The sequence below is a fragment of the Triticum urartu genome, chromosome 2A (assembly GCF_056163025.1).
Source record: "Triticum urartu cultivar PI428250 chromosome 2A, HENAU_Tu73, whole genome shotgun sequence".
Lineage (NCBI taxonomy): Eukaryota > Viridiplantae > Streptophyta > Magnoliopsida > Poales > Poaceae > Triticum > Triticum urartu.
In genome coordinates, this window is record NC_141874.1 from 141,619,240 (window position 1) to 141,646,448 (window position 27,209).

General features: G+C 45.0%; 1 protein-coding gene and 1 pseudogene across 1 annotated transcript; both read right to left on the minus strand.

Annotated features, from left to right (window-relative positions):
- Positions 1 to 980: 980 nt before the first annotated feature.
- On the minus strand, positions 981 to 2,524 carry LOC147984301 (uncharacterized; annotated as a pseudogene).
- A 21,102-nt stretch (positions 2,525 to 23,626) lies between these two features.
- On the minus strand, positions 23,627 to 26,820 carry LOC125536255 (protein SPIRAL1-like 1). The gene is made up of 3 exons (XM_048699447.1): positions 26,664 to 26,820; positions 24,411 to 24,643; positions 23,627 to 23,943 (listed from the first exon to the last, which is right to left on the minus strand). The coding sequence occupies exons 2-3, from the start codon at positions 24,636 to 24,638 to the stop codon at positions 23,869 to 23,871; spliced, it is 303 nt and encodes a 100-aa protein (XP_048555404.1). The 5' UTR covers positions 24,639 to 24,643; positions 26,664 to 26,820; the 3' UTR covers positions 23,627 to 23,868.
- Between the last annotated feature and the right edge of the window lie 389 nt (positions 26,821 to 27,209).

The window sequence follows — 27,209 nt, forward strand, 5'->3', positions numbered from 1 at the left end:
GGATCAAACAAATCAAATGGTGGTGATGAAGTAGTATGGGTAGGTGATGCATATGGAAAAACTGGCTCATCAAATGTTACATGGCGTGAAATTATGATTCGTCTGGTGGCGAGGTCTAAGAAGCGGTAGCCACGATGACGAGATGGGTATCCTAGGAAGATACAACGAACAGAACGAGGGGCAAGTTTGTGTGGTGATGTAGAGGATGTATTGGGATAGCATAGACAACCAAACACACAAAGGTCAGTGTAGATGGGGTGGCGTTCGTGAAGAAGGAAGAAGGGGGTATGTGAAGGTTGAGCATTGGTGGGTCTAATGTTTATAAGGTAAGTGGCAGTGTGAAGGGCTTGGGCCCAAAAGGGTGCCGGAAGGGAGGCTTAGAAAAGTAATGTACGAATGACGTCGTTGGTGGTGCGGATGGCTCGCTCAGCTGTACCATTTTGTTGGGAGGTGTAGGGGCATGAAAAGCAAAAAATAATGCCCTTGGTGGAACAAAACGAGTCTAGTTTAGTGTTGTCAAACTCACGACTATTTTCACATTGTATGGATTGGATGGATAGCTGAAATTGAGTGAGAGCATAGGCATGAAAGGCGGCGAAGGTGGTACAAACATTAGACTTTTTGTGTAGAGGAAAACTCCAGAAAAAGTGAGTATAGTCGTCGACAATGATTAGGTAATAACAATAACCAGACGCACTAGGCACAGGAGATGTCCACAAATTGTAATGAATGCGCTCAAAAGGGCGAATAGTATGTGACTAAGAAGTAAAAAATGGCGACCTAACATGTTTTCCTATTTGACAAGCATGACATACGACGTGCTGACTTTATTGTATGGGAGATGCTGGAGTTGATGAAGGTGCGACATGGTGTGGGAGCCGGGGTGACCAAGACGGCGATGCCAAAGGTCCGATGAAGAGGTGGCGATGACGGCATGAGCTTCATGTGTGGGTTGACATACTGGATAAAGAGGGCCGGAACTATTGCATCGAAGAATCACGGTCTTGGTGAGAAGATCCTTCACAGAGAAACCATATGGGTCAAATTCTATAGAACATGAATTATCAGTGGTGAATTGACGAACAGAAACTAGATTTTTGATAATTTGAGGAACAATAAGAATATTGCGTAAATGAAGAGGTATGGAAGTGCTGGTGAGTGCATATGATCCAACATGTGTAATTGGGAGAGTAGAACCGTTGCCGATAGTAACAGATTGAGAGGATGAAGATGGTGAGACAGAGTTGAAGTTACCATAATTGGATGCCATACGAGAAGATGCGCCAAAGTCCATATACCACTCGTGCGTGCCAGGAATCTGCATATTGTTGAGGGCAGCGAGGAGTGCTGGATCGACCGTCTGCTGGTGCGGGTTTGAAGTAGAGGACGTCATCATGTTGGTGTTGTTGTAGGTCTGGCCGTAGGCAGTGTAAGCTTGCAGTGCAGTGTTAGGAAGAGGACCAAGAAGTCCTTGAGACGGTGCACGCCGTGGACGAGGCTGCCAGCGAGCCATGGGCTGCTGCCACGAAGGTGATGACTGATATTGCTGAAGAAGATGAGCCCGAGTCGAGGCCCCGGTCCATGGATTGAACTGCCATGGGTTGTCGCGGCCACGACTACAACCACCGCGGCCACCACCGCGGTAGAATGGGGTGTTGTTGTAGCCAGAGCCGCCACGCCCGCCTGAACAGTCGCCCCGCAGCCAGATGATGGAGCGCGCTCGCCACCCGTGCTAGGTAGGATGCTATTGCCGCTTGCCCATAGAGCAGTGGAGGCGGCGTTCTTGGCGTAATTTTTCTTTTGCGTCTCTTCTAAGATGAGCGTTGAGTGTGTCTGAAGGAACATTGGGAAGGGCACCTGAAACGGGATGAAGGAGCGGAGGTGTGCAAAGTTGTCATTGAGGCCACGCAGAAGGGTGAGGACAAGCGTCTCGTCGTTGACTGGCTGGTCGACGTCGGTGAGGGCGTCAACCAGGGCAAAGCTTCGAGCAGTAATCGCTGACGGTCTGATCACCTTGCGGAGTGTTGTGGAACTCTGCCTCAAGCTGGATGGCATGATGCTTTTTGTTGTCTCGAAACAGGTTCTCGATGGCGTCCCAGATCGTGCGTGCCATGGATCCAGGACGCTTGGCGATGCTGAAGAGGTCGATGGAGATGGAGCCATATATCCAGGAGATCACCGTGAAGTCGTCGCGTCCCCAGTCCAAAGTGGGCGAGGTGTCGGAAGGCGTGGCGTCGGCGTCGTCAATCACATGAGCGGTGAGGCCATAGCGACCAAGAGCAGCGAGAAAGAGCTCCCTCCAGTTGGTGTAGTTGGACTCGTTGAGATCAGGGGTGATGGGGACATTGAGCTTGATCGAAGTGGCGTACGTGGAGGGACTGGGTGGCGTATGGATGGTCGTTGCCTTGCCTTTTTCTTCAGCGGCGGCTGCAGCTTCGTGCTTGAGTTTAGCCTCAAGCTCATATAGCTCTTTGGCATGAGCTTGGAGCTTAGACTCTTTGGCTGAGATCTCGTCAGGAGTCATGGCGAGAAGAAGCGATTAAGGGATAGGGTTGTGGAGGGTTTGGAGAGAAGAGGCCAAGGACCAAACTAATCTGATACCATGTAGAATAATTATATTGGGTAGGAGAACAAGATCGGGTTGCAATTGCTCGCCTCGATCGTTTACATTGCATATTATATATATATACCGCAAGGACATTACAAACGTGGAGTACAAGTTGATCTAACCTACAGATTGTATTTGATACGGACTACAATCTGTAGGATTCTCTAACAGCAATGGTGGAAATCATGGAGGAATCAGAGCTCCACATTCTTGCGCAACAACAATTGATCAATGTTTTCATAGACAGTGTAGCAAAGAAGGAAGAACTTGCTCACATGCTTATGGGCGTCATCCGCGCTGAGGTTGCAGATTGTGAGGTAGTAGATCGTTAAGTTATGTTCATTTATTTGCACTGGCATCAATCTTTGATTTCCCAGTGGATGTAATTTCCTGTAATATATGTTGTATGTGCAACGTTTTTCCTTGTATGCCCTACGTTTGCTTAGCGCGCCTCGCAATCCAGCTAACTGGTCGCTAGGAAGCCAAAAAAGCAGTGAAATTATTAATTAGCACGAACGGTCATGGGCCCTATATGAAGGAAGTGGCCCACTACCCTTAATGAACTTCCCTAATGGGCTCACAGGGGCCAAACTTCTCATAGGCATTTGATTCATCGGCTTTGGTCCTGTCCATAATTGCTTGTCGTAATGGGCTCAAATTATAGCTAGGTCGGAATCGGCGTTATCTAATTGGGCCTACAGACATGTTCAAACTTTAGCGGACCCATTAAGTTGATGGGCCACAACTAGGCCGAAAGCTCTATTGGGCTGCTATAATTGAAACGAGCCAACAGTTAATGCTCGGCCATGTTACCTCCCAGGTCATTAACACGCAGACATCGAAGCGGGCAATAAGTGGGCCCATTCGATTTCATGGGCCATTAACAGGCCGATACTAAGGTCGGGCTATATATGGACCAACTGTACTATGGGCCTTTAGCAGGTCGAAAGAGACGACGGGCTCGCACTGGACCATGAAGAGCATGGGCCGCTAAGAGGCCGAAAGTCAGGTCGGACTGTATATGGCCCAACTGTGTCGTGGGCCTTTAGCAGGCCGAAAGAAAAACTGGGCTGGTATTGGTCCATGAAGAGCATCGACCATTAAGAGGACATCAATTCCAACTGCAAATGGCCCAACTCATTTATGGGTCGTTAACATGCTAAAAGACACACGGGGCCAGAAATTGGCCCAACACTTAAATGGGTCACTAAAAGGCCGAAAGACGTACATCCTGAAAATTGGCCCATCCCTTGAATGGGTCGTTAACAGGCCAAAACCACATCGGGTCGATATTGAGCCCAAATACATAGCGGGTTGTTAACAGGCTCGAAGTGACGATGGGCTGCAATGGTGTCAAATAGTTAACGGGCCGTTGACAGGCGAAATTGGCACATCTCGTATGGGCCGTGAGCTTAAATCGACCAGACACAAGTAGGCCCTATATGGGGCGGCCTGCTAATTTTGTCTGGGTCGGCCTCTTTCACATAAATGGGCCATTGTTGGGCCTTGCCACATGCCAACGTACCATAGGCACCTTACGTACAATGAGTGGATGACATCTGTCCCAATGCTGAGCCGACATGTGGATCCTCCGACGAATGAGAATTTTACACGTGGAAAATCCCCATTGGTCGGGGCTGTTAATGGGTTATCGGATCCAAACCGGAACCCAATAGCTTAACGGAGACCCGTTATGGTGGATGCCACGTGTTGGTTACCCTTGACGAAAACACTTCCATGACGCGCCATTTATCTATTGGGGATCGTAGCAGAAATTTAAAATTTTTATGCATCACCAAGATCAATCTATGGAGTAATCTAGCAATGAGGGGAAGGGGGTGCATCTACATACCCTTGCAGATCGCTAAGCGGGAGCGTTGCTAGAACGCGGATGAGGTAGTCGTACTTGTAGCGATTTAGATCACGGTCGATTCCGATCTAAGCGCCGAACAACGGCGCCTCCGCGTTCAACACACGTGCAGCCCGGTGACGTCTCCCATGCCTTGATCCAGCAAGGAGAGAGTGAGAGGTTGGGGAAGACTCCGTCCAGCAGCAGCACGACGGCGTGGTGATGGTGGAGGAGCGCGGTACTCCAGCAGGGCTTCGCCAAGCACTACGAGAGACGAGGAGGGAGAGAAGTAGGGCTGCGCCTTGGGAGAAAGAGACTCGTGTGTTCTGCAGCCCCAAAACCTCCACTATATATAGGGGCAAGGGCAAGGGGAGGCGCCCTAGGGTTTCCCCTGGGGGGGCGGCGGCCAGGGCAGATGGGATCTCCCCCTTGGGTGACTTGGCCCCCAAGCCAGGAGGTGGGAACCCTAGATGGGGCGCCCCAAACCCCCTGGTCACGTGGGAATAGGTGAGGGGGGCGCACAACCCCTTAGTGGGCTGGTTTGCCCCCTTCCCTTAGCCCATGAAGCCCCCCAACACTTGTCGGGGCTCCCGAAACACCTTTCGGTCATGCTGGTCATCACCCGGTACCTCCGGAACACTTCCGGACTCCAAAACCCTTCGTCCAATATATCAATCTTCACCTCCGGACCATTTTGAAACTCCTTGTGACGTCCGGGATCTCATCCGGGACTCCGAACAACATTCGGTAACCGCGTACATACTTTCCCTATAACCCTAGCGTCATTGAACCTTAAGTGTGTAGACCCTACGGGCTCGGGAATAATGCAGACATGACCGAGACATCTCTCTGGTCAATAACCAACATTGGGATCTGGATACCCATGTTGGCTCCCACATGTTCCACGATGATCTCATCGGATGAACCATGATGTCAAGGATTCAGTCAATCCCGTATACAATTCCCTTTGTCTACCGGTATAGTACTTGCCCGAGATTCGATCATCGGTATCCCGATACCTTGTTCAATCTCGTTACCGGCAAGTCTCTTTACTCGTTCGTAACACATCATCCCGTGATCAACTCCTTGGTCACATTGTGCACATTATGATGATGTCCTACCGAGTGGGCCCAGAGATACCTCTCCGTTTACACGAAGTGACAAATCCCAGTCTCGATTCGTGCCAACCCAACAGACACTTTCAGAGATACCCGTAGTGCACCTTTATAGCCACCCAGTTACGTTGTGGCGTTTGGTACACCCAAAGCATTCCTACGGTATTCGGGAGTTGCACAATCTCATGGTCTAAGGAAATGATACTTGACATTAGAAAAGCTTTAGCAGACGAACTATACGATCTTGTGCTAGGCTTAGGATTGGGTTTGTCCATCATATCATTCTCCTAATGATGTGATCCCGTTATCAATGACATCCAATGTCCATGGTCAGGAAACCATGACCATCTATTGATCAACGAGCTAGTAAACTAGAGGCTTACTAGGGACATGTTGTGGTCTATGTATTCACACATGTATTACGGTTTCCGGTTAATACAATTATAGCATGAACAATAGACAATTATCATGAACAAGGAAATACAATAATAACCATTTTATTATTGCCTCTAGGGCATATTTCCAACAGTCTCCCACTTGCACTAGAGTCAGTAATCTAGTTCACATCACTATGTGATTGCAATGAATCCAACACCCATGGGGTTTGTTCATATCTTGCTTGTGAGAGAGGTTTATTAGTCAATGAGTCTGAACCTTTCAGATCCATGTGTGCTTTACAAATCTCTATGTCATCTTGTAGATGCAGCTACCACGTGCTACTTGGAGCTATTCCAAATAACTGTTCTACTATACGAATCCGGTTTACTACTCAGAGTCATCCGGATTAGTGTCAAAGTTTGCATCGACGTAACCCTTTACGACGAACTCTTTTACCACCTCCATAATCGAGAAAATTCCTTAGTCCACTAGTTACTAAGGATAAGTTCGACCGCTATCATGTGATCCATTCCTGGATCACTCTTGTACCCCTTGACTGACTCATGGCAAGGCACACTTCAGGTGCGGTACATAGCATAGCATACTGTAGAGCCTATGTCTAAAGCATAGGGGACGACCTTCGTCCTTTCTCTCTCTTCTGTCGTGGTCAGGTCTTGAGTCTTACTCAATGCTCACACCTTGTAACACAGCCAAGAACTTTGCTGATCTATTTTGAACTCCTTCAAAATCTTGTCACGGTATGTATTCATTTGAAAGTACTATTAAGCGTTTTTGATCTATCCTTATAGATCTTGATGCTCAATGTTCAAGTAGCTTAATCCAAGTTTTCCATTGAAAAACACTTTTCAAATAACCCTGTATGCTTTCCAGAAATTCTACATCATTTTTTATCAACAATATGTTAACAACATATACTCATCAAAAATTCTATAGTGCTCCCACTCACTTCTTTGGAAATACAAGTTTCTCATAAACTTTGTATAAACCCAAAATCTTTGATCGTCTCATCAAAGCGTACATTCCAATTCCGAGATGCTTACTCCAGTCCTTAGAAGGATTGCTGGAGCTTTGCATACTTGTTAGCATCTTTCAAGATTGACAAAACCTTCTGGTTGTATCACATACAACCTTTCCTCAAGAAAAACGTCGAGGAAACAATGTTTTGACATCCTGTCTGCAAGATTTCATAAATAATGCAGTAACTGCTAACATAATTCCAACAGACTCTTAGCATCGCTACGAGTGAGAAAGCCTCATCGTAGTCAACTCCTTGAACTTGTCGGAAAACATCTTAACAACAAGTCAAGTTTCTTAATGGTGACATTTACCATCATTGTCCGTCTTCCTTTTAAAATCCATCTGCACCCAACAGCCTTACGACCATCAAGTAGTTCTTCCAAAGTCTATACTTTGTTTTTATACATGGATCCTCTCTCGGATTTTATGGCCTCGAGCCATTCGTCGGAATCCGGGCCCACCATCGCTTCTCCATAGCTCGTAGGTTCATTTTTGTCTAGCAACATGACTTCCAAGACAGGATTACGTACCACTCTGAAGTAGTATGCATCCTTGTCGACCTATGAGGTTTGGTAGTGACTTGATCCGAAGTTTCATGATCACTATCATAAGCTTCCACTTCAATTGGTGTAGGTGCCACAGGAACAACCTCCTGTGCCCTGCTACATACTAGTTGAAGTGACGGTTCAATAACCTCATCAAGTCTCCATCATCCTCCCACTCAGTTCTTTCGAGAGAAACTTTTCCTCGAGAAAGGACCCGTTTCTAGAAACAATCACTTTTGCTTCCGGATCCGAAATAGGAGGTATACCCAACTATTTTTGGGTATTCTATGAAGATGCATTTATCCGCTTTGGGTTCGAGCTTATCAGCCTGAAACTTTTTCACATAAGCATCGCAGCCCCAAACTTTTAAGAAACGACAGCTTAGGTTTCTCTAAACCATAGTTCATACGGTGTCGTCTCAACGGAATTGTGCGGTGCCCTATTTAAAGTGAGTGCGGTTGTCTCTAATGCCTAACCCATAAACGATAGTGGTAATTCGATAAGAGACATCATGGTATGCACCATATCCAATAAGGCGCAGTTGTGATGTTCGGACACACCATCACACTACGGTGGTCCAGGCGGTATTAGTTGTGAAACAATTTCCACAATGTCTTAATTGTGTGCCAAACTTGTAACTCAGATATTCATCTCTATGATCATATCATAGACATTTTATCATCTTGTCATGACGATCTTCAACTTCACTCTGAAATTACTTAAACCTTTCAATAATTCAGACTTGTGTTTCATCAAGTAAATATACTCAGCATCTACTCAAATCATTTGTGAAGTAAGAACATAACGATATCCACTGCGTGCCTCAGCACTCATTGGACTGCACACATCAAAATGTATTACTTCCAACAAGTTGCTTTCTTGTTCCATCTTACTGAAAACGAGGCCTTTCAGTCATCTTGCCCATGTGGTATGATTTGCATGTCTCAAGTGATTCAAAATCAAGTGAGTCCAAACGATCCATCTGCATGGAGTTTCTTCACGCATACCTACCAATAAACATGGTTCGCATGTCTCAATCTTTTCAAAAAACGAGTGAGTCCAAAGATCCATCAACATGGAGCTTCTTCATGCGTTTTATACCAACATGACTCAAATGGCAGTGCCACAAGTACGTGGTACTATCATTACTATCTTATATCTTTTGGCATGAACATGTGTATCACTACGATCGAGATTCAATAAACCATTCATTTTTCGATGCAAGACCATTGAAGGTATTATTTAAATAAACAGAGTAACCATTATTCTCCTTAAATGAATAACCGTATTGCGATAAACATAATCCAATCATGTCTATGCTCAATGCAAACACCAAATAACAATTATTTAGGTTTAACACCAATATCGATGGTAGAGGGTGTATGCGATGTTTGATCACATCAACCTTGGAAACACTTCCAACATATCGTCATCTCACCTTTAGCTAGTCTCCGTAGCCTTTTATTTTGAGTTACTAACACTTAGCAACCGAACCGGTATTTATTACCCTGGTGCTACTAGGAGTACTAGTAAAGTACACAATAATATAACGTATATTCAAAATACTTCTGTCGACCTTGCCAGCCTTCTCATCTACCAAGTATCTAGGGTAGTTCTGCTTCAGTGACCGTTCCCCTCGTTACAGAAGCACTTAGTCTGGGGTTTGGGTTCAACCTTGGGTTTCTTCACTAGAGCAGCAACTGATTTGCCGTTTCATGAAGTATCCCTTCTTTCCCTTGCCCTTCTTGAAACTAGTGGTTTTACTAACCATCAACAATTGATGCTCCTACTTGATCTCTACTTTCACGGTGTCAAACATCGCGAATTGCTCAAGGATCATCATGTCTATCCCTGATATGTTATAGTTCATCACTAAGCTCTAATAGCTTGGTGGCAGTGACTATGGAGAACTATCACTATCTCATCTGGAAGATTAACTCCCACTCGATTCAAGCGATTGTAGTACTCAGACAATCTGAGCACATGCTCAACGATTAAGCTTTTCTCCCTTAGTTTGCAGGCTTAAGAAACCTGTCAGAGGTCTCATACTTCTTGACATGGGCACTAGTCTGAAATCCCAATTTCAGTCTTTGGAACATTTCATATGTTCTGCGACGTTTCAAAAACGTCTTTGGTGCCATAATTCTAAACTATCAGCATTACGCACTGAACTATCACGTAGTCATCAAAACGTGTATGTCAGATGTTTCCCAACATCTACAGAAGACGCTCAAGGTTCAACACACTGAGTGGTGCATTAAGGACATAACCCTTCTGTGCAGCAATGAGGACAATCCTCAGTTCACGGACCCAGTCCGCATAATTGCTACTATCAACTCTCAACTGAATTTTCTCTAGGAACATATCTAAAATAGTAGAACCAAAGCGTGAGCTACGACATAATTTGCAAAGACCTTTTGACTATGTTCATGATAATTAAGTTCATCTAATCAAATTATTTAATGAACTCCCACTCAGATAGACATCCCTCTAGTCATCTAAGTGATACATGATCCGAATCAACTAGGCCGTGTCCGATCATCACGTGAGACGGACTAGTCATCATCGGTGAACATCTTCGTGTTCATCGTATCCACTATACGACTCATGTTCGACCTTTCGGTCTTTCGTGTTCCGAGGCCATGTCTGTACATGCTAGGCTCGTCAAGTTAACCTAAGTGTATTGCGTGTGTAAATCTGGCTTACACCCGTTGTATGCGAATGTTAGAACCTATCACACCCGATCATCACGTGGTGCTTCGGAACAACGGACCTTAGCAACGGTGCACAATTAGGGGGAACACAATTCTTGATATTTTAATGAGGGATCATCTTATTTATGCTACCGTCGTTCTAAGCAAATAAGATGTAAAAACATGACAAACATCACATGCAAATCATAAAGTGACATGATATGGCCAATATCATCTTGCGCCTTTGATCTCCATCTTCGAGGTGCGGCATGAACACCATCGTCACCGGCATGACACCATGATCTCCATCATCATGTCTTCATGAAGTTGCCTCGCCAACTATTACTTCTACTACTATGGCTAACGGTTAGCAATAAATTAAAGTAATTACATGGCGTTTTCATTGACACGTAGGTCATAAATAAATTAAGGCAACTCCTATGGCTCCTGCCAGTTGTCATACTCATCGACATGCAAGTCGTGATTCCTATTACAAGAACATGATCAATCTCATACATCACATATATCATTCATCACATCCTTTTAGCCATATCACATCACATAGCAAACCCTGCAAAAGCAAGTTAGACGTCCTCTAATTGTTGTTGCATGTTTTACGTGGCTGCTATGGGTTTCTAGCAAGAACGTTTCTTACCTACGCAAAACCACAACGTTGATATGCCAATTGCTATTTACCCCTCATAAGGACCCTTTTCATCGAATCCGATCCGACTAAAGTGGGAGAGACAGACACCCGCCAGCCACCTTATGCATCAAGTGCATGTCAGTCGGTGGAACCAGTCTCACGTAAGCGTACGTGTAAGATCGGTCCGGGCCGCTTCATCCCACAATGCCGCCGGATCAAGATAAGACTAGTAAGGGTAAGCAAATTGAACAAATCATCGCCCACAACTGCTTTGTGTTCTACTCATGCATAGAATCTACGCATAGACCTAGCTCATGATGCCACTATTGGGAATCATAGTAGAAATTTAAAATTTTCTACGCATCACCAAGATCAATCTATGGAGTAATCTAGCAACGAGGGGAAGGGGAGTGCATCTACATACCCTTGTAGATCGCTAAGCGGAAGCGTTACTAGAACGCGGATGAGGTAGTCGTACTCGTAGCGATTCAGATCGCGGTCGATTCCGATCTAAGCGCCGAACAACGGCGCCTCCGTGTTCAACACACGTGCAGCCCGGTGACGTCTCCCATGCCTTGATCCAGCAAGGAGAGAGGGAGAGGTTGGGGAAGACTCCGTCCAGCAGCAGCACGACGGCGTGGTGGTGGTGGAGGAGCGCGGTACTCCAGCAGGGCTTCGCCAAGCACTACGAGAGACGAGGAGGGAGAGAAGTAGGGTTGCGCCTTGGGAGAAAGAGACTCGTGTGTTCTGCAGCCCCAAAACCTCCACTATATATAGGGGCAAGGGCAAGGGGAGGCGCCCTAGGGTTTCCCCTAGGGGGGCGGCGGCCAGGGCAGATGGGATCTCCCCCTTGGGTGACTTGGCCCCCAAGCCAGGAGGTGGGAACCCTAGATGGGGCGCCCCAAACCCCCTGGTCACGTGGGAATAGGTGAGGGGGGCGCACAACCCCTTAGTGGGCTGGTTTGCCCCCTTCCCTTGGCCCATGAAGCCCCCCAACACTTGTCGGGGCTCCCGAAACACCTTTCGGTCATGCTGGTCATCACCCGGTACCTCCGGAACACTTCCGGACTCCAAAACCCTTCGTCCAATATATCAATCTTCACCTCCGGACCATTCTGAAACTCCTTGTGACGTCCGGGATCTCATCCGGGACTCCGAACAACATTCGGTAACCGCGTACATACTTTCCCTATAACCCTAGCGTCATCGAACCTTAAGTGTGTAGACCCTACGGGCTCGGGAATAATGCAGACATGACCGAGACATCTCTCTGGTCAATAACCAACATCGGGATCTGGATACCCATGTTGGCTCCCACATGTTCCACGATGATCTCATCGGATGAACCATGATGTCAAGGATTCAGTCAATCCCGTATACAATTCCCTTTGTCTACCGGTATAGTACTTGCCCGAGATTCGATCATCGGTATCCCGATACCTTGTTCAATCTCGTTACCGGCAAGTCTCTTTACTCGTTCGTAACACATCATCCCGTGATCAACTCCTTGGTCACATTGTGCACATTATGATGATGTCCTACCGAGTGGGCCTAGAGATACCTCTCCGTTTACACGGAGTGACAAATCCCAGTCTCGATTCGTGCCAACCCAACAGACACTTTCAGAGATACCCGTAGTGCACCTTTATAGCCACCCAGTTACGTTGTGGCGTTTGGTACACCCAAAGCATTCCTACGGTATTCGGGAGTTGCACAATCTCATGGTCTAAGGAAATGATACTTGACATTAGAAAAGCTTTAGCAGACGAACTATACGATCTTGTGCTAGGCTTAGGATTGGGTTTGTCCATCATATCATTCTCCTAATGATGTGATCCCGTTATCAATGACATCCAATGTCCATGGTCAGGAAACCATGACCATCTATTGATCAACGAGCTAGTAAACTAGAGGCTTACTAGGGACATGTTGTGGTCTATGTATTCACACATGTATTACGGTTTCCGGTTAATACAATTATAGCATGAACAATAGACAATTATCATGAACAAGGAAATACAATAATAACCATTTTATTATTGCGTCTAGGGCATATTTCCAACATTATCGCCATGGAAGTGGACACTTCCGTGATGATAATTTTGGTATTTTCATGGAACACTTCTACGATAGCACAGGTATGACTATCTTGATTATGTCATAAAATTGTCATGGTTGTACATGTATGACAGAAAATGTGACCTACTGTGACAAACACGTGTCATCACGGAAGTTTATTTTCTGTAGTGCATATATGTGTTGTGAACATCCATGATTTTTTTTCAGAATTTTTGACATATTTTAATTTTAATTTTATAATTTGGTATCATGGCAGAATGTAAGAGCATCTACAGTCGGGCACCTCACCCCCCCTCCCACCACCATAAGCCCATCCAGACGCCCCGGTCAGTGACCTGTCAAAAAAAGCTGACCCTGACAGGCGCCTCAAACACCTGAGCTGACCGGCACCCCTCATATCTAGCCCAAATGTAGGGCAGATATGAGGATGCATGAGTTCTCTCGGGCATGTTCGCCACATCGGACGTGCCAAGCCTAGCCCACCATAAATTGCACAAAATCCACCCCATCGACCTACCAGATCCATTTGCTCTCTCCTCTTCTTTCTCCTCCGTGACGGACATATCGCAGCCCCACCAAAACCCTTGTGTCGCAACTATTCCGAGCCTCTGCACCACTAGCACCGGCACAATATTCCTCTCTCTCCTGCTCACCACCACGGACATCATTGCCGGCTCGAACATCACCATGGCATGCCCGACAACTATCGGGCTGCCCCTTGCGCTTTATGTGTTCAACATATTGTTCGACCTAGTTTTTTGTGATTTATTCATAGGGAAAGCAATGAATATCGATGCTTCATCAGACGAGAAATATGGACTGACTGATCTTGATAAAATTATTGAACATGAGTTTTTCGATTTGTTGCATTCGGACGAAGAAGTGGACATGATCATGCTCATGAGTATGCAATAGGAAATGGTCCGGCAGGTGGAGCGTATTCTCGACTTCAAGGGCTCAATCTAAGGGAGAAGAGTGATCAATCGAGATAGGGTCTCCGGAACACAGCTACTACACAAGGACTACTTTGCTCCAGACCCAACTTTTCCGGATGATCCATGGTTTCATCGCCATTTTTGTATGTGCAAACCGTTGTTTTTGCGCATTGTGGAGGGAGTGGAGGCACACGATGACTACTTCAAGCTCACAAGGGATTGTTGTGGCCAACTTTCTTTCTCTCATAAGCAAAAATGCATGACTACTCTGAGGATGCTTACACTTGGTACTGTCACAGATGGCATTAGTGAGATGGTCCGGATGGGGGAGAGAACATGCCTGAAGACTACTGTCAGGTTTACCCGCACCATGGTGTAGGTGTTTGGAGCAGAGTATCTGAGAGAACCAAATGTGCAGGACATAAAAAAGTTGCTCACTATTAGAGATGCCAGAGGGTTTTAGGAATGCTCGGATCAATGGATTGCATGCATTGGTAATGGAAGAACTGCCACAATGGTTTACGGGAAATGTATCAAGATCACACCAAAGATGCCACAATCATACTGGAAGCAGTGGCATCACATGACTTATGGATTTGACATGCTTTGTTTGGAATGTTGGGTTCTCACAACGGCATCAACATGGTTAAACGATCTCCCGTGTTCGGGAGGCTTTGTAATGGGAAATCGTCGTCATGCAACTACACTGTCAACGACCGTGACTACAACATGGGATACTATCTGGACGATGGCATCTATCCTCAGTGGGCGGCATTTGTAAAGACCATATCCATACCACACGGCAAAAGCCCTAGTCAGTTTGCAACAATGCAGGAAACAGCGGAAGGGTGTGGAGAGGGCATTCATAGTGCTTCAACCTTGTTGGGGAATTGTTCGTGGAGCTGCAATGATGTGGGAATCATAAATTTTCTGGCAGCTAATGATTTGTTGTGTTATCTTGCACAATATGATTATCGAGGATGAGGGTGATGGTGTTGCCCAAACCAATGATTTTCAAGCACCCGAAGAACAAGTTCAAATCCCAAAAAATCAAGATGCAAATCAGCTTATGAAACTTCTGCAGAAGCATCAGAATCTTCGAAATCATCATGTGCACGTGCAACTACTCAGTGATCTTGTGGAGCATATGTGGGACCATAATGAAAACTAAAGAGCTAATGTTTGAGTTGTGTACTTAAAATAAATTTTATGTCCTAAATATGTACTTCCGCTATCAACATTTGTTATTTACATGCGACATTGGCATATATGATGGACGTGCATGGATTTTCCATGTATTTGAGAGTTTGTATTTGAGGTATGTGGATGCCTGGCACAAGATTTAAGGGGTAGCCTAGATACGTCCGTGAACGTGTCCGGACGCAGTTGTGGACGTGTAGGAGACCGGATTCGTCAAGTCTAGCTGTAGATGCTCTAAGCTCGTATAAGATCAACTCTAGCAGACCCCTTAAATCACACCAACCATCAAAATAACCGCCAGTTTAGAGTTTAGGGTGGAAAAAGTGACCCAACAGAAACCTTAAAAGTGTCTGATCCGTAAAAAAATTGAGGGGCGCGGTAAAATCCCCCTCTGACCCACGAAAACACAGCTCCCCCTGACCTGTCGCTGCCCTGCATCCCGCGGAAGCGGTTGGCGGGAGGGACATTTCAGCTCGCGCGCTCCCCACATCCCCTCCCGCATATGGCGGCCACCAGCTGCCGCCTGCGATTCCGGCCATTCCAGACGACGCAATTGCACCGCTCGTCCAGGATCCGACGAGCTAAGGCAATGCGACGTCGCCGCCGCCCCAGATCGACCGCCTCCAGCCACCGGCCGTCCCGGATTTGCCGAACCGCTACCGGTCGCCGCCGCCCCGGTGAGCCCCTTTTCCTTCCCCTTGAGCCCCACCCGCCGTAGAAATTTTGTTGAAGCGAGCTTCGATGCGTTTTTTAGATGGATTTGAGCCTGTGCGAGCAATTTTTGCTTGAGGATTCGTCCTCGTCGGATGACTCAGACGTGGAATCGATGCTCGAGCGCCATCGTCAGCAGATGGTCATGGCGGTCCTAGCCGTGGAGGAGGAGGATCGAAACCGTAAAAGACGGTGAGCTTCGACCGTCAGCCATCTTTGCATCCCTCGCAACCGCCATCTCGGAAGTGTGATGTTGATGCAAGACTACTTCGCGGACAATCCAACCTATCCACCGCACCTCTTCCGGAGAACGTATTGAATGCGCTGATCACTCTTCATAAAAATTGTGCAAGCTTGCGAGGCTAATTGCCGGTTTTTTACTCAAAGGAGAAACGTCCCGGTCTTGTTGGGTTTTAGAGCCTATCAAAAAAATCGTCGCGGCTATGCGTGTGATTGCATATGGTATTCTGGCTGATTATGCCGATGAGTATCTTCGCCAATGCCAAGATACTACAGTTGAGTTAGTGCGTAGGTTTGCCAAAGTGATGATCCGTGTCTTCGGTCATGTCTATCTTCGTGCACCCAACAAGGAAGACACGGTAAAGTTGATGGCAGCAAATGAGAAGCGAGGTTGGCCCGACATGCTTGGAAGCATTGATTGTATGCATTGCACATGGAAAAATTGCCCAAAGGCATGGCATGGGCAATTTTGTGGCAAGTCTCGTAAGGCAACAATTGTGCTAGAGGCTGTAGCATCCGAGGAGTTAAGGATTTGGCACTGTTTTTTGGTATGCCGGGTACTCCCAATGATATCAATGTGTTGCAACGGTCTCATTTGTTTGCTAGACTTGCTAGTGGTGATGCTCCTGCTTGCAACTTCACGGTGAATGGGCATAAGTACACAAAGGGGTACTATCTTGCAGATGGTATTTACCCCTCTTGGTGTACATTAGTGAAGAGCATCAAAAAGCCCAAAACCAAAAGGCATATTGAATTTGCAAAGGTGCAAGAGGTTGCCTGAAAAGATATAGAAAGAGCCTTCGGGGTTTTGCAAACTAGATTTGCCATTGCGCGTGGTTCTACTCGTTTTTCGGACAAGAAAAACCCGGAGCAACATCATGACATGTTGTGTCAACATGATTTTCGAAGATGAGAGAAACTTGAACTTGGAGTTCTTCTACGACAATGTCGGTAGCCGTGTGAAGCCAGCTAGAGACCCTGGCCGTATACAAGCATTTCTTTAGACATACTGGCAGATTGAAGATGCAGACACACACCATCAGCTTCAAGAGGATCTCATTGAGCGCCATTGGCAGAGGCATGGCCAAAGGTTTTGTGCACCATTGGCAAAGGCACAGGCCAATTTTACACTCATTTCATTTAATTCATGTGTGATTGATATCATTGTTGTATTCGGGACAATTGTTGTAACGAATTATTAGTTTTATTTGGTCACTTCAATAATCATTGTAATTTAGATTCATAATATTCACATTTTATGTTATTTGAGATATGTGTTAAATTCTGAAATATGTGCTAAATTCTAAAAACCACGCGTTTTGCTGGCGCGCGGCCTGCGGCCGAACAGAACCTAGATAGCGGAATGGGTTCTGTTCAGCCGCAGCCCGCATGAGCCCGCAAAACGTGTTTTCTACGAACTGTAAACGCGTGATGCGGGTCGGCGATTTAAGGGGTCTGCTAGAGTTGCTCTAACATGATGACAAGCATTGACCCAACGAAACGAGCATTCCCTCGAAAGAAAAAGAGAAACGAGCATCGCTTCGATTTCCTACTACGTTCGGCCATATAGTCGGATCTGACGACGTTCAGCATGGGGCCCAAATGCGAAGCCGTTGCCTCATCTTGATATCCCTTTGGTATCCTCCACCGCTCATGTTCAGTGTACTTCTACGTAATAAGGAGAGTGCAGGGTTCGATTCCATTCACATCAAACTCGTATACGTATCTGTTATATCAACAGAAATAAAATATTATCCTTCTCAATTCTCATAGAGAATACGCAGCTAGCGCCTAGCTACAGGCTTACATGTGTGGAAATGGAGCAGTGCCACGTGTAAACTACTAGGACAGCAAATGCCACGGCTAGCTCGGTGCAACTGCCGAGTGCCGTGCTAAATTTTTAGGTTGTACAATCTACGCAATATTTTTTGGCGAAAAGTACAATCTACGCAATTTGATGCATGGCAAAAAGGCAAAGGTGATCTGTACGCATGGGCGTCAACCTTAACCTTAGCCCCTCGGATGCTACAGCCTACATGTCATATGGCACGCTAGTTGGCACGATTAGGAGGAGCATGATTGTACAAACTTATTCACGTCAAATTGCTCAAATTGACGCATGGCAACTCAAACATGGGGTCGGAGTATTATAAAAGTAGTACAGATAACCCGCGCACTGTAAAAATTGATTGCACTATATTTCGATGAAATTTTATTGTTCTTTCTCCGTTTCAAATTTGAAGTTTAAAGTTTGTACTAAATCAAACATCTCTAAGTTTAACTAACTTTCCCTGCAAAAAAAAAACTAACTTTCTAAAAAAATGTACAACATCAAATATATATAGTATGAATATATATGTCGTGATGAATTCAACGAAGCCAATTTGATGTTGTAGCTATTGGTATATTGTTTATAAATTAGGTCAAACTTAAAAAAGTTTGATTTAGGACAAACCTAAGAGTTCAATTATTTTGAAAGGGAGTGTGGATATTTGGATTAATAATATGTAAACTAAAACCCAAAATACATATTATATATTTTATTTGATTATTGTATAGTTAGAATTGTTTTTACTAAAGATAAGTAGCTTAATATAATGGAAAGCCTTTTCTCGTGCATGTTGTGGCGGGCCTTGATGAGGTGACATGTGTGGTGAGATGATATGTGTGCATATTGAGGTAAATATAAGTAGTGAGCTTAAGTAATAATATATTTTTTTCTCATGCATGTTGAGGTGAGTCTTTGATGTGATGGCATGTGTGGTGATGTGACTTGTTTGTGAGACTATATATTATATGATGTAATTATTCTAGTGGTCCCTAGTTGATAAGGTCATATGCAGACACACATCATTTAACTAGTATACGATTTCATTCATGACTATGTTTCATAAGTCATCAACATAAATATGTTGAGCCGATTGTATGGCCTGGGATAAGGAAAGTCAAGTCCAACAAATTCACTTTGAGACATAACTGAGATATTGTCATCTATAGTCTCAAGTAAAATATATATTGCATGTCGTAGACTTGAGGTCTTCTTACGTACTTAAAATGTGAATCGCCTTACTTACGATCTATCAAGGCTATTCCGTAACCGGATAGTTATAAAGGTAGTTTCCAGATTAGTCGTAAAATATGCCGAAAGACATGGTCAGACAAGATGAGATTTGCTTGCCCAATACGGAGAGATATTATCTGGGCCCTCTCGACTGATTAAATTCGGAAGCATGGTCATGCGACTTCGGTTAAGTGTTCATCCGTTTTTGGAAGTCTGTATCACGGTTTTGAAAAGAGTGGTCGAGCTACCAACAAAGGTGACAAGCAGTGGCAGTGGCGGAGCTTGAGACGGAATCATGGGGGGGGGGGCATGGATTGGAGGGGCAAACGTAATTGTTTTGAGGTGATTTTTAGGGGACAATCAGGCCAAATACTAAGCTATATACAGAAATTTTCTTATGAGCGGGGGGGGGGGGGGGGGGGGGCATGGCCCAGGTTGGCCCCCACCAAGCTCCGCCACTGGTGACAAGTACTCGTCTTGAGTTCGACAGCATATGTCATGAGGCAAACAAAGTGGTGCATATGACACATGGTTTTCGTCAATATGACTTTGTGCACACAGGACACATATGAGCCGCGGACACCTATCGACTAGAGTCGTGAATTTTTATTTTGTGCTAGTGTAGCGTACAACATGCTCCAGCATGATATGGCATATATACATGTTGCAATAACTAGAGTCAGTGAAGAACAATTGGTTAGGTACATAGGATGAACGCGAAAGTATTACTCTAATCCCAAGGTCAAATGCACCCTTATGAACAATAAATTCCGAAACAGTAGTAAACAAAATCATAAAAATCTGATTATTTTGAGGGATGAACATCAACAAGTTTTGTAACATCATGCAAAATTTCACCACAAAAATACATCCATAGAGGTGTGTGCCAAAAAAACAAAAAGAGTGTTCCAAAATGTGTCGTTTTGGGTCCCAAATGTTGTATTTTTTGTACAGGCCTCCACGATGTCTTGTCAAGATGAAATTTTGCAGGACGATAGAATATTTTGTTGATGTTCATCCACAAAGAAGTTAAGAATTTTTTTTCAACCTTTTTACTATCTTTTTAGATTTTGCTGTTCATGCGGGTGTATTTGAGCTCGGGTGCAGATAATCCATGTCCGGATGAACGTAACTCCATCATTCTATTCCAAAGAAATAATCAGAGCACAGGGAGCCATCTCATTATCTTTCTGTCAAGAAAAACTCCGCTTACCTTCTAGAACATCTTTTTCTAAGTTATGCTTTTTTATTGTTGTCAATTTTCATTCGTTTAGTACAAGATCTGGTTTTAGAACAAGTGATTGCCCTTCTCTGACCCTTAATATCCAATTGGAGAGCAGATCGCTAATGGGTTCCACTTATTAAATAGAGTCTATGACAAGTTTGTGACCCTTGGACACAGAAGGCGTCCTTGGGCTCCAATTTCTGCGCAGGTGTTTTTACATTAAAATCCCAAAATGATTTTATGTTATCAAAGTAGGTGGATTGTTGTGGTGCTCACTAACCTGCTATTGGTCCCTTACTTATACTTAAGAAAAGAGAATAGAAGTGGTTCCTGTTCTTTCTATACAAAATTTGACAATTTTATTTATGTTCATGTTATGTTGGCACAAGAGAACTACTAACTTCTGTCATCTCTAAAGGAACTTATGCTATCACAATTCCTTCCTCGTCCACCAAAACATTTGGAAATGTTTCAAAAAAAGTAGGCATGAACTGAGAAGGAACACAACTTTTCCGCGCGGCGGCAGCATCCACCCCCCCTCCCCCCCCCCCCCCCAATGCAAATCCTTCTCGGCATGCACCCCTTTAACTCTCCCACTAGTTTTGTTCGTGGAGCATTGTGGGGCGCCAATGTGAGGTTTCGGGTGATCCATGCGTGCAATTTGCTACAGTGTTGTGTTTCATTAGAGTTCTAGTTCACTGTGCTATTCTTGCATGATTGAAATATGTCACGTTAAATTTGCTCCCATGTGCTATATGTTCATTTTTATTCTTTCCTTTAAGTTTATTTTCCAGCATTTTTTGTAAGGTGGCATTATATATATATATATATAGTAAAAGGTTTTCTAACTGTTAGATTCATACTTGATTGTTCATTTATGAAAATGTTAAAAGGTCATGTATGCATAGACCCGTATAAAAACATTCTTTCAAAACTTTAAAAAATACATCCATGTCCTTGGGGTGTTGAAGTCTTTCTCCTCCGTCATCTATGATGGCGCATCATGAGCAAAGCACGTTGCTGGCTTTAGGCCTGCGGTTCAGCAAAGCAAACTTGTTTGAACTCGGGAGTTTGTAGAACCAACGAACGGAAGTTGTAGATGAAGACAAGAAGACGATGGTTGCCGCAATCTAGAGAAGGAAATCACTGCTTCAAAGAAAAGGTCGGAGAGGGCTTATATAACGTGACATGTCTGGTCAGACGAAGTTTACGGCCTAGCACAAAACTACCCTACAAAGAGAAATGACCCGAAACGATGTACCGGTCTTGAAAACCAGTACCAGACATGCCATGAGCAAACAAGACGGCGCCTTCATGAAGGGATACAATGTCGTGATGTCGTCGTAATTTGATCTAAGGAATCAGACCTCAAAATTAGGGTTTCCCTTGTTGCTCGAAGAGGGGCTCGGAGAGAGGCTGTGGCAGCGCCTCCAAGAAGATAACAGCACCTCGGGAGTCACCGTTGCCAGCATCAGCAAGCCGAGCAAGGATTTCGCCCTGGCCTATGTCCGAACAATCCCAAAGCAGCAAGACAAGATTCGAAGACGTGGAACATGTCGTAGACTGCCACTGAAGGGGGGCTACGCCCCTCGCCAAATGATAATAACCGGCACTGCCAGACGTGCGTGCATTGGATCTAGTGAAGGAAGGGCGATGCAAGGGGTGGCGTTCAGGATTGGAGAGGTAGTGACAAGGCGTGGATAACCAGCATATGAGAAGCGACAACAACCGACACGTCAGCAAGCAAAGATCTGGAGAGACACAGATCAGGTCTAATGAGGCCGGAGCCGCCAAGCACGCCGGCGAGCCAAGGAAGCCGGAAAGGGCGCAACTTCTAGAGCACCAGGGCCATAATCTCTATGGTAAAGAGCTGACGAGCCTAGGACACCGGAGAACGCAGGTCCAGGCCCACTGGGACCGGAGCAGCTATGGCGAGATCCACCGTATGCAGGCTGCCACACTGCCGAATACCACACCACTAAGCAAAACAGATGTAGGCCTGCATGGGCCCATATCAGGCCCGCCTGCAGCACCAGCCCATGGAGCAGTCGTCGGTGCACCACGGCAACGGTCAGGGCACACGGTCGTGCCCAGCTCGCCACAAGACATGCAGACGCTCGTTGGAGCCCTCCGCGGCGATCCCTAATGACAGTCCCGCTGTGCATCTTGCGCGGGCAGCCAAAGGGAGGCGCCACCGCCTGACGAAGGAGCACCTGCCATCGGGAGAGAAGGCCGACGGAGAGAGGCACGCTTACGCCGTCATGAGGTCAAGACCCATGCAGCGAAGCCACAGGAGCAGGAACGCCCCACCGGCACCTTCCTTGGGCACACATGGACTTTGTCGGCGCCCCCTGCGGCGGCGGCGACACGAGAAGGGGCTAGATCTAGAGACAACGGCGGCGCGTTTAGGGTTTCCCCGTGTTGCCTAGGAGAGGCCACGCGAGGGTCGGGGACGGCACGTCTGCTTTGAAAACTTGCCTCTATCAATAATTTTCCATGGTGTTATCTACTGAATAAAGAGGTATTTTTTAGGTCAAAAAAGGTACCCACAATTTCTTATATGTTTCCCCTCACTGAAAATTACGTACAAGTTTCTCACACGTTTCTCTTCCTAATCTTCTCTGTAGCATGCAAGCATCTAGTATAAAATGAACAAAATTATTGATATTTTGTCATATTACTTTTGTAGAATAATCTTTGTTATTCCATAAGAACCAGGAAAGGTCGATGTGTATGGTGGCAATATTACCAGAAATTTTCTTTTGGGCTTGGTTGTTCTGCAGCCCAGCATGCCTGTTGTATCGTGCGGTTGTTTTATAATATAAAGCAGGAAAACCCCTTTATTGTCTCAGTATTACCATGAACCACGCAACAAGCCCACCACAGCACAAGTGCTTATGTTTAGTTCTCCAAAAATGGTACTATGCATAAACTGTGCATGATGTATGAGTCACAACTCATAGCTTGTAATGTTATCCATGAGTGATCCAAACATGGAGCTGGGCAGTTTTTCGTTTGTGAATTTTCGTTCACTAGATTTTAACACTGTAACAAGTAAGCAAATAATTGTAACAAGGAAGCTCATGAACTTGCTCTTTTAGCTAGATTTTCTACTACCAATTTTGGTTTGGGGAACCTATGAGCAAAATTGAATCTATCTTATTAGACGATGTAACCGTTTTTTCTGAATTAATAAAGTGATTTTTCTTTCAAAAAAACATGGAGCTGGGCATGCTAATGGCAACAGTAACACAATGCCCACAGCTGATAAAATCATAAATCCAAGGTTTGACACAGCTAGGGTGCAGGCAAACAAAGAATTAGGCACACCAAGTTTTGAGATGAACAAGATTAGTTTGAAAGCGACAGGTTTTAGGCAAGCTGGCTTCCAAGCAGGAGGTCAGCCTGGACACAATGAATCATACAGACAGAGTACATCGACGCAGGTGGTAAACTGCTGAAACCAAACACTTCCAGTTTTCACCACATGGATAACAGAGATACAGGCCAATTCATCGTTCGTTCATTAAGCAGCATCATTAACATCACTTTCCGCCAAACAAGTAGCCCAGGGAGGAGCCACCGCCAGGAGCAGCATGAACCTTGGTTGAAGGACGGTCCTGCAAGGGTTAACAAAGTCATCAGCCCACATGGTAAACAAACACAAAAATGTAAGAGACCAAAAATGACGACTGGATATCTTTTCACTACTCTAAAATCAAAACATTAAAGTAGGCCGAATTAACAAGATGCTTAACTCATTTGCTTAGCGTTACATTTCAGGTGGGGTGGAGGGGGGGTGAACCCGTTACGTTCTTGTTACACTATTAACTGTAGTACAAACAAATATCACAAAACGAAATAAATTCTTGGTGGCTTAACATGAACCCACGTAGGTAGTTGTGAAAACTGTGCACTGGGCAGAACATTCTTCTAGCAAACAAATTAATGATGGAGAAGCCAACAGTAATTAAACTTGTGTCAATCTTATGTCAATGGAAACTTCTGATATACCTCAACAGATGAAATTTGAAAGGGGAAATTAGCTGGATCGAATTGGGTTCATTACAAGGCAAAAAAAACATACCGTAAGGAAGTTGCCCGTGTTCTGGCCATCTGCACGGTAGTAGTTGTTCGCCCGGCTACCTGGAATGCCAGCTGGAATCTGCTTGGCTACATCAGCAGCTGCCGGTGCTGGTTTCTCAGCAGGTGCGGGCTTCGCAGCTGGTGCTGCAGCGGGCTTTGCAGGCTCACCATCTCCAAACAGGTAACCCAGAGAACTTTGACCACCACCAGCACTCCCGCCACGACTCATCTTGACTGTAAGATAAATAGGTAAAGTGCAACATATGAGTGAACAAGTTCAGCATGATTGTCAGAGTGCAATACATTTTCAAAACAGCAAATGAAATCATCAGGGATAAAAGTTCCCAAAAAAATTCAGATCTCAGAGATAAACTACATAAGCCAAGTGAATCTTGACATCATATGTTTAGATGGTGGCATTTAAAGAAATATCATGGTAATTTAGGAGCAGAGGACAGAACAAAGCATGCATGCTGAACCAAGTCTTCAAACAAGAATGCTTAGTAAGATTAAGTGACCAGTGCTGCTTAGACTGAACGAAGTCAAACAGGGTCAGATATTATCACAAGCCACAAGGTAAGATGTCAATTAAAGCATACAGGTTAGGTAAGATCAACTTCTGTGAAAAAATAAAGATAAAACTCTTAACATGAGAAAATATAGTTTGAGTGTGGCCGTGAAAGAATATCTAACAGTTGCTTTTAATAAGAACTTCTAACAAAGGGCATAGAGTATGCTTGCAGGACATGTTGATAAGGATAATGGTGGTTACCAGTCAATACAGGGCAACCTGGAAATGAGGCAATCCAGACCCAAAATATAACTCAATCCAGGGCAACTAATCAACATCAAACAGTAGATATCCACAGCATTGTGCTTAGTGAAAACATTTATATCTCTGTTAAGATTGCATAATCAATAGAGGAGATGATAGCATCTCAAAACCTTACACGGTTAAACGAATGACAAAGACAAAAATTTCAGCATCTTTGGGTTGAGAAGATAAAAATAAGAGGGCAACAGGTTCCTCGCCACTAAGTGCGGTTTGGAAACACGATGAAGAAGTGAACTACACATTCATACAGACCAGCAAGTTGATAGAAACTCAAGGTCACTCAAGTAAGATAAGATATTTAAAGATCAAATCTCACTTCAATCAATACTAGGATTGATTTTTCAACTGGACTGCAATTTGGTGCCTTCCAAGACCAAATTACACAGTATATGTGTGGCCTAGCACTGCAGCCAGCACCCAAGCATACAACAAGCAAAATCCAGACAGTAGGTCCAGTTTAAATTGGCAAAAAAACATATCATACCGATCCATTGCATATTTGATGCCATTTAAGGACACTTTGAGATTGTTGGATATAACTAGGGTGTTTGGCATACTTCACTTTCAGTTAGGCAAGTTATCCCTTAAGTTTTACTGCTACAAGTCATCACTGAAGAGGTTGCCTGAGACTAAGCATCAACCACGATATACCAAACAAGCCAGATAGGTTTCTACAGGCCTACACCATACATGGGTTGGAACAATCCTAACATGGCACAACGACAACAAGTCCATTTGAAATTCCGTTGTATATTTTCCAAAAGTTTCCCCTGAATTGGCTGAGCATCTTGTGAACGTCAGCACTTTTTCCATCAAAACAAGATCATTCACCTATAAACGACAAAACACAGCTGATATCACCACATACCAGCACATCTCTTCTATGATTTGTTACAAAATCGCCATCATCCAACCTTCTCTACACAGAACAGATGCACATCACAGGTCTAGTCGGCAGTTCCCCCACACCAGCTAACCTGAAACTTCAGTGACATTGGTACGATTACGAACCACATGCCCTAGAATCTTCAAATCTAGGCAAGGTCAACCCTCACGGAGAAACTGCCTTGAGCACGCATACTTTCCGCGCCCAATTCCCCAAACTACAAGCCCGATCCCCACAAATCTATCATGGGCAAAAGTGAAATGGACGCCATTACCAACAAATCAACCACCACAAAAGTAATTAGGCGCAATTCCGAGATACACGCATACTACATCGACGGATCCTGAACCATACGGGCACAGAAGCGCACGATCCATCTCATTTCTGAGAGCCTGAGACCAGATCCAGAACGAAACATCTACCGGAAAAACAACGGCGAGGGAGATCCGCCGCGCGGATCGCCGGACTAGGCGGCTGGAACCAATAGGGAAAGATCTGGGGAGGAGGAGAGGGGAGGCGATGCGATTAGATACCTTAGATCGGGCGCCGACGAGGGGACGGGGGGCGAGGGCGAGACAGGAGGAGGCGCTCGAAGTGGTGGGAGTGGTGGTGGGGAAGCGCTGCGTTGTTGGTTTCCTTTATAGAGTGGGACGTTTGCAGGGAGGGGGTGGATCTTTTGCAGTTTGGTACTCGTGCACGGTCGCAATTCGGAGAAAAGATGGCCCTGGCTGTGGGAGCAGTGGGTGATTTGGTAAGATGTGATTTCTTTTAAGTTGTTGCATGATTGGATGGTGTCCATGGACGACAATTCAGGGAATTGTCCAAATCAAATAGCTGGACAAAGGTTTACATCCCTTGTATGACCGGCTACCACAGCTGGCTAAATTTTGATATTTTGGGAAATGTGTTATTTGGCATTTGAAGTTGGGAATGTCATAAATGTGCTCGTACTCCGTCACTGGATTAGATGGCAAAAAGGGAAGCCAGAGAAAATGACAACTAGTTGATTCAAGCTTGGCCATGAATTTAACCAAGGAAATGTGGGCAATGTGCCACAAATAATTATACCATTGAATATG